This window comes from Dendronephthya gigantea, unplaced genomic scaffold, assembly GCF_004324835.1.
Source record: "Dendronephthya gigantea isolate DGI-Jeju-01 unplaced genomic scaffold, DenGig_1.0 000021F, whole genome shotgun sequence".
In the NCBI taxonomy this organism is placed as follows: domain Eukaryota; kingdom Metazoa; phylum Cnidaria; class Anthozoa; order Malacalcyonacea; family Nephtheidae; genus Dendronephthya; species Dendronephthya gigantea.
The window spans coordinates 2,288,458-2,296,697 of record NW_021163031.1 but is presented as its reverse complement, the minus strand read 5'-3'; the positions used below and the strand labels follow the sequence as shown (position 1 = coordinate 2,296,697).

The window sequence follows — 8,240 nt, the reverse complement described above, 5'->3', positions numbered from 1 at the left end:
ATCTGAAAACCTCGTTTCAACCATCAATCGACTTCATAGACCGTGTTCTATTTTTAATTATTTGTTCACGTGCCAGTCGATCAAAATGGCCGCTACGACATTGGAAAATGCTGTAAACGACTTAGCTTTATCAGAAGAAATCGCAGAAAATAAAGACGAGGAGATTGTACAAGAAGGAGACACAACTGCGACCAAAAAAAAGAAGAAGAAGAAAAAGAAAAGGAAACGTAAGTAACAAAGTTTTACACTTTTATCAGTACTTTTGAGTAGGTGTAATTTTTTGCTGAGAAGTGCGTAGTACTGAGTACTGCACGGTAAATGCCTCAGTTTAATAATGTATTTTGTATTTCTTGATGCTCAGATGTTTTTATAATGATTTTTGAGTATCTTGGTTTGAATTTTGTAAAGTTCAAACCTTTCCTGAACAGACCTATGTAGAAATTAATATTTGATATAACGTTGCACCTATTAAAGTACCTTTTGTATTATGAAGATTTGTGGCATTGATATTTATATTAAATACTTTTAGCCACTAGTAATGAAGTTAATGGCGAGGATAATGGAGCAGACATACCAGAAGGCACAACAGAAGGGCATGTAGTCAATGGTAAATACATTTCATGTACCTAATTTAATACCCAAAAAGAAAAACCGAATATGATATATCTGCACCTGAGTGCACCTCAGCCAAATTTGTCCCTGGAGAATCACATTACACAAAAAAACAGGAAAGTATTCTATAAACAAATACATTGCTATGAAATATGCTATTATTTTCACCAAAGCTTGGGGTGATTGGAAGGGTACTGGCATCAATGAATCCAGAGAGCTGGTGCCTGCACAGAAATTATTTCCATAATTTCCATGAAAAATTATTAGTTGTTAATACACTACTTGGACCAATTGTTTTTTGGGTTAATTTAGAGAACTGTACTGAGTTTTTAGGTGAAAATTTTGAAATGAAATTATTTGTGTTCAAAATCACTTTACATTTTTACAAGCTCATGGATAAGTTGTCAATAGCACATATGTATTAAAAATGTGATATTTTGTTATGAGGTATTGAAAATGAGGAAGAAGGAAAAGAAACAAGTGAAGTAGCACAAACAACAAATGAAAGCAAAAAGAAGAAGAAAAAGAAAAAGAAATCTGGAAATGCTAGTAAGTATAGTTAAATAATAATACATCCAGTCTCCTTTAATGAAAGCTGCAATGTTTTTTTAAGCTGACCTCTAGCCATTTACCTAATGAGTGAGCATAAAGTTAAAAAGAGATGACAGCTGTTATTAATGACTTAGAACTAATCTCAATAATTTATGATGATATATATGGTATATGTACACCCATTATGTACCTATCATGTTATGGTGTATGTAAGTCTATAAAATATAGCCTGATGTGGTTACTTTTTATTTTTAAGATTTAACTCAAACAGATCCACCTACTGTGGCAATCAGTGATTTGTTTCCTGATGGAAATTTTCCTCTGGGTGAAGTTGTAAATTATAAAGACGAGTATGTGCCAGATATACAACACTTTCCCAAGGCAATAATGTGTACTATACATTATTTAAAAGACAATTAAAACCATCTCTGTATATCAATATAGTAATTTGTGGCGTGTGACAAGTGAGGAAAAGAGAGCTTTAGATCGGATGCATCTGGATCTCTATAATGAAGTGAGACAAGCAGCTGAGGCTCATCGACAGGTGTTATGACATTTGAATGTTCTCCACATATACTCTTAAGAAATATGAAATTGCTAAAAATGAATTTAAATGTATAGAAACATGATGTCTTCTGATTCTAGGTGAGAAAGTATGTTCAAAGTTTCCTGACACCAGGATTAACCATGATTGATATTTGGTAATTACATTTTACTTGGTTAACCCTATTTCCAGTGTTAAAATTATGACAAATCAACTGTGTATGACACAAAATCTGTGAAGCCTAAAAATGCATTGCCATGAATAGTTCAATGAAATAAAGCTGTGAAATGACATAGCATTCTATATCAAACATAAGTACAATGTAGTATATTCAGTGCCGCAGATTTAGTGTAATCTCAAAAGTGGTTTTCGGATAGCTGGGAAAGGGTGTATTTGAGTGGGTTTTAAAACAATTTTAGTTGTAACAGGTAATAAGTTGATGAATAATGAATAAGATTTTATTTGCTGCAGTCAGTGCTTTTTCTCCATTCAGCAGTGAAGTTGTCTTATAGTATTATGTAGTTAAATGCAGTAAACAATCATGATACACAGGTACATGTGATGTGGATACATATTTTCTAATTCATCATTTTTTTTAGTGAAAGACTTGAAACTGCATCACGGAAATTAATCAATGAGAAAGGATTTGAAGCAGGTGAGTTTGAAGATATGCCTTTGAAAGCACAGACAATGCATGCCTAATTAGAAGATGGAAAAGGTTCTGCATTTTAGACAGAACTGTATTCCTGAAGGATAATATTAGAAATGTATCAAACATCCTAACTTACTCTAAAGTGGAAGGCCCATCATGGCAAGCTTAACTAAAATTCAAATTTTTTTCTAGGTCTTGCGTTTCCAACAGGTTGTTCTATCAACCATTGTGCAGCACATTATACTCCAAATGCTGGAGATAAAACAGTTTTGCAGTATGATGATGTCTGTAAAATTGATTTTGGAACTCATATTAATGGTATGTCACTTTCCTGGAAATTTGCTTAGCATTTCACTAACTCTATCTACTTCATGCACTGACATTTGAAATTGTCTAATTTATTTAATGTTTCCAATATTTCCATAAACTGTCTATTTTATAGGAAGAATCATTGACTGTGCATTTACTGTGGCTTTCAATCCACAATTTGATCCACTATTAAATGCTGTAAGAGAGGCAACCAATACAGGAATTAGAGTAAGTTGTTTTAAATCTAATTAGAATGTGCAACTTGCAAAAACTTAGAGACATTGTACCTCGTTATTTCTTTGTCTGTAGGCGTACAGTCCTAGAAATGTCTGGGTGGGGATTTGCAAAATGATTTCAGCAAAAATTATCCATGTCCCTAATGACTTATCATGACTTATTCTTGTCCTTTAACGACTTCTCGTGACTTAAGCAGAAATTTTCCAAATGTTGGTCAAACTCAATATATACATTACTTGCTTCTGGTTGTCCCCCCCCTGTATGCCTGTCTGCCAGTATAGCCAATGAATATGAATTCACAGTACTTATGCTGGTTAATATTGGTGTTTCTTGTAATCCACGTAATATTTTAGGTTATCAGAGTGTAGGAAGCAGGATAACTAGAGGAGAGGGGGGGGGGACATATTCATATATTCATGTGAACAGAATAATCAATGTGAAAAGAAATTGATCATATGCACAAACAAGTATTCATATTGGCAATATTGTTTGGCATTTCGTATTGGTTTAACACTATAATAATTTGGTTCAACCAATAGGAAGCAGGGATTGACGTCAGACTTTGTGATATTGGAGAAGCAATTCAAGAAGTTATGGAATCGTACGAAGTGGAGATAAATGGTAAAACGTATCCAGGTAAAATGTGGGTTATAGATTCTCAATCAGCCTTGCGAGAATTACCGCTGTTAGGTCGCCCACACACTCACAGGAAGATACATAACGACTTCATAGATGAAAGGCTTTCATTAAGGCTCGTTTACGCGATTTTATGTGCGATTTAATTTCTTCTTTTGATAGATGTGAACGAGTAATTAGTTACGAATGCTCTGATGTATAAGAGTTCTTATTTGAACATCAGTAACTAATTCACTCGTTTACATCTATCAAAAAAAGAAAATCGCAGCAAAAATTGCAAGTGTAAACGGGTCTTTAGACTGATTTGGGGAATACACGAGTGTTCTTGTAGACCTGGCGTATTCGTCGTATTTTGGTCGTATCCAATGCAACCAAGACGATAAATGAGATGAAAAAAAAGGCTAAAAAGACACATCATTTCGCTATCTGTTGTCTTGCATTCGATGCGACCGAAACGCGACGTCTAAACTAGGTGAGTAATAGAGTTAGGACCAGGGAATAAAGTCAGTCGCACAGTCAACGTCTGTGAGATAAATAACGCCGTTTATACGTATGAATGTTAATATTTGATGTTGTCCAGATAACAGAAGATAACAGAAATATTATCAGAAATTTCCTTCTATAGTCAAAGCAATAAGGAACCTGAATGGTCACTCAGTTGGGCAATACAGAGTTCATGGGGGAAAAACAGTGCCTATAGTTAAGGGTGGAGAGGCGACAAAAATGGAGGTAAATAATGTACTTTACTTTTTCTGAAACATCCACCTGTTTATCTTGGCTCTAAATATGATATTTAGGAAATATATTAGGAAATATTCATGTGATATTTAGGAAAATGAGTTTTACGCCATTGAGACATTTGGTAGTACTGGTAAGGGATACGTTCATGATGATATGGAGTGTTCTCACTATATGAAGAACTTTGATGCTGGACATATACCTTTAAGGTAATCATTCTTTGTAAACAGAAAATAACTCTCTCTATTTATATGAATATTAGTAGTCTCATAGCATAGCCTGATCAGATAAAGACACCCGAAAATTATTAAAATTTTCATTCTTTACCACACCATCTACCTCTATACGCACACTTTAATCTTTTCTTACAAGATTACCACGAGCAAAGCAGTTGCTTCATGTTATCAATGAAAACTTCGGAACTTTAGCCTTTTGTAGAAGATGGTTGGACCGTTTGGGACAGGTTAAGATTTACGTATTTTTAATTCCATTTGTGATAGTAAATGAAAAATAAATTATAATTAATTATATTGGAGCTACATATCTTCTATTTTTTTTAGACTAAGTATCTCATGGCTTTAAGAAATCTTTGTGACTCTGGACTTGTTGACCCTTATCCACCGCTTTGTGATGTCAAAGGAAGTTACACAGCTCAATATGAACATACATTAGTATTGCGTCCAACAGTAAAAGAAGTTCTAAGTCGAGGTGACGATTATTAATAAGGCCCACTGTATACATGTTGCGTGGAAGTAATGCTGGGTTTAACAAACCATGAAATGGTAAAATATCCAAAGTAAAAAGTTAAAGAACTCGTGAACTTATCTTCTCGGTGAAATGAAGTGTAGCGTTTGAAAAGGGTTTGTAAGAGAAAGGTGTACTGTATTTTGGGAGGAATTAGATTTTTATTAATTGACCAAAACGAAAAAAACGAATCAGTCATGTTTTTTTGAAAGGCAGCGATCTGCCCAACCTCGTGCCCAGAGAACACCCTCGGCACGAGGTTGCGATCTGCCATCGTTTTCGTTTGGTCAATTCTTGAAGTATTTTGTTACAGCATAGATATACGGTAATAAATTATTTCTATTTAATAATTATCAAATTTCTGTATGGTAAATAATTGTTGATAAATAAAAAAACTATCCTTCCAGCAATAATGGTGATTTTTACATCCTAAACAATACGAGGGCCGTCTAATGTAAGAATTAATATCCTAACCATTTGTTTACAATACGGACTTGACTTTCACTTAATATCATTCATTGGAAGTTAATGTCAAATGCAAAAGCTTTTAAAACTTTGCTTCAAACTACTTAGCTTTAAATGATTAAATAATTTTCAGCTTTTTAAATACAGGCCCTTACGGCAAAGTTTGGCTAAACTTGGGCCTTGGCCACTTTTCAAGCTATATTTGGCAATTATATTTGGCTCTGAGCATGCGCTGAAGCTGTGGCTGAGGCCCCCAAAGGCCCAAACATCAACATATGAAAGTTTCAACCTACGACGCAATACATTGAATTGTGTAAATATTGCCAAAGAATATTTGCAAATGAAGCTGTTTTGCTTATTTTCAACAATATTCTTATCGTTCCTCTACAGCAGACTATATGTAGGTAGGTATGGTAACAAATACGATGTTTTATAGCAACCTCGTACTGGGTACGAGCATGGATAGTTAAAAGACTTTATTTGATTTTATTATCCATGTTAATACGAGGTACGGTTGGTGTTATAGTTTCTTTGGATTTCAAAATACCGAAGAAGTTCAAGAAAAGATTATTTGATACGTCCTTTATCTTCAATGAATTATAGTCTACCAAACTAGCTAGCAATATACCGTTTAGTTCGCTTTCTACACACAGGTTTTAACAATTATAATCAGTTAGGCTCTCATAATAAATGCCTAAATAAACAAAACATTTCTCGACGTTTCGACCGACTCTCCTGACGAAGGCCCTCAGGTCGAAACGTCGAGAAGTGTTTTGTCTATTTAGGCAGTTGTTATACCACATTTGATGCTAAGTTGTTTGAAGATGCTGCCACGCTGCTCCTTGGTTATATTGGGACTTATCTCTTAATAAATATTGAATGTTGAGAATGTCTAAAATCGTGTCTAGAATATTAAACATTTCACTGTAAAAATGAAGAGATCTTATGATTAATACAAGTTTTAACTCCACCATCTTAAAGTGTGCAACAATTTTGCTAAATTACAAATATTCTACATAAAAATTGTGATGTTCAGCAGTAATGTTATAGAAAGTAATAGGCCATTGGCATTGCTGATTATTCAGCAAAGCAGCAAATTCAGCTTTGCCATATGTGTTTCATGTTGGCCATATAAAATTTAATACTTGAACGGCTATGGGTACATGCAGTTGTTAATGAGAATTAAACAACAAAAATGTAACTCCACTTTCAGAGTGAGTTTAGACAAAGAGTGAGTTTGAGATTTGACATAAATAAACCCACTGGTGGTAGTAAAGTCAATTTGCAATATTAGCATAAAATTGCTTGTTTCTCATTTAGGAGTTTACTGTCAACATGCCCACTGCTATTCATGTTCAGCAGTTCTAACCAATCAAGTGAATCAAACAGTACCAAAATGCAACCGGACCATTGTATATTGCAATGAATCAACAGATTACTGTTTTTTATATGCTTATTATATAAACAATACACTACAATACAGAGAAGGTTGTTTTCACTATTATGTTTGCGGCGAAAAATGGTGTTCTAAAAGAAATGGCTGCTTTTTGCATTGCTGTGGTCAGGGTCTTTGTAATAAATTTGATGATGTTAACCTACAGGAAAATGTAAGCAAGCATTTAGAAGATATTTTTAAAGAATATGTTACAGATAATGTTACAGTCACCAATGTTACAGTCACCAATGATACAGTCACCAATGATGAAGTACCAACAACACATGTGAAAATCTTGAGTACATTGGGAATAAAACCATCAAAATCATCTGCATTCTGGTTGAAATACTCAACCAGGATTTTATTCTTGTTTCTTACAGTAATTATGTTCAAAATTTAACAATAGTAAATAAGTATACTTTAGAAACATGCTATATAGTGCTATTTATATCCAGGGTTCAAAATAACAGCCACTTCGTGACACCTGAGAGAATTTTTCTTTTAGAAAATGTATGTTTCTGCTGTTTTTGGCTTAGCCAACACTCCAATACTAGATTAGATATAGCTCCTGGAAATATGAATGTGTTCATAAATATCACAGGAAAATATTATTAACATATTATTTTAAACCCTTATATTTATATTAGAAAATTTAAAACATATAAAATAATATTTTTATTAGAGTTTGTCAATTGTGACCAAATTATAGAAAATAAAACATATTTGTTGCTGTTTATATTTTATGCATGATGATTTTTAAAGATGATATTAAGACCAGAAGAAGATACTAATACCACAGGGACCATGGAGGGGGGGGGGGTGCTGGGGGGCTTTAGCCCTCCCAATAATTTTCTAAATACATGTGATTCCTTTATAGCGATTTTTATATGGTCATAATAATACGAATAAAAACTCCTTATAGTAAGTTGTGTAATAATAATTATGTGTTCACTATCCGTGTTGGTGAACAATATTTTCATTGAAGTGTTTACAAGAAAAATATAAATAGATAAGTATGGACCCCCCGAGGGTTCACTCGTTCGGCTTCGCTAGCCCCCCCCCCCCCAATCCAAAAATTGCTCCGCGGTCCTTGTACCAGACTACCAGTGTGCTTTATAGTGTATATTATTGCTGTAGCCTATGTTACTCCTTTTTCTACTCACAGTTGTCTTCTCAGCATAAATTTTCGTCAACTGACGATATTTCAAAATTCCAAAATTCCAGTCTGAATAACGCAAAATAGTTCAAAAGTAAGTGGAATGAACATTTTTTCATGAAAGCAATTTTAATGAAATCCTCGGCAAGTCGGCAACGGG

The 8,240-nt window shown here is 33.9% G+C and overlaps 1 protein-coding gene across 1 annotated transcript; it reads left to right on the top strand.

The window, feature by feature from the left end:
- The first annotated feature begins 46 nt into the window (after positions 1 to 46).
- LOC114521907 (methionine aminopeptidase 2B-like) lies at positions 47 to 5,426 on the top strand. The gene is made up of 14 exons (XM_028542479.1): positions 47 to 227; positions 530 to 607; positions 1,060 to 1,161; positions 1,421 to 1,514; positions 1,609 to 1,708; positions 1,810 to 1,865; positions 2,308 to 2,363; positions 2,553 to 2,678; positions 2,803 to 2,897; positions 3,446 to 3,542; positions 4,168 to 4,271; positions 4,374 to 4,489; positions 4,653 to 4,743; positions 4,841 to 5,426. The coding sequence occupies exons 1-14, from the start codon at positions 86 to 88 to the stop codon at positions 5,000 to 5,002; spliced, it is 1,419 nt and encodes a 472-aa protein (XP_028398280.1). The 5' UTR covers positions 47 to 85; the 3' UTR covers positions 5,003 to 5,426.
- The last annotated feature ends 2,814 nt before the right edge of the window (positions 5,427 to 8,240 follow it).

Coding starts and splice junctions, on each gene's coding strand:
- LOC114521907 (XM_028542479.1), top strand. CDS start 86: ATGGCCGCTACGACATTGGAAAATGCTGTAAACGACTTAGCTTTATCA. Junction 2,679..2,802: donor TTTTGGAACTCATATTAATG/GTATGTCACTTT, acceptor TCTATTTTATAG/GAAGAATCATTGACTGTGCA. Junction 2,898..3,445: donor CAACCAATACAGGAATTAGA/GTAAGTTGTTTT, acceptor TTCAACCAATAG/GAAGCAGGGATTGACGTCAG.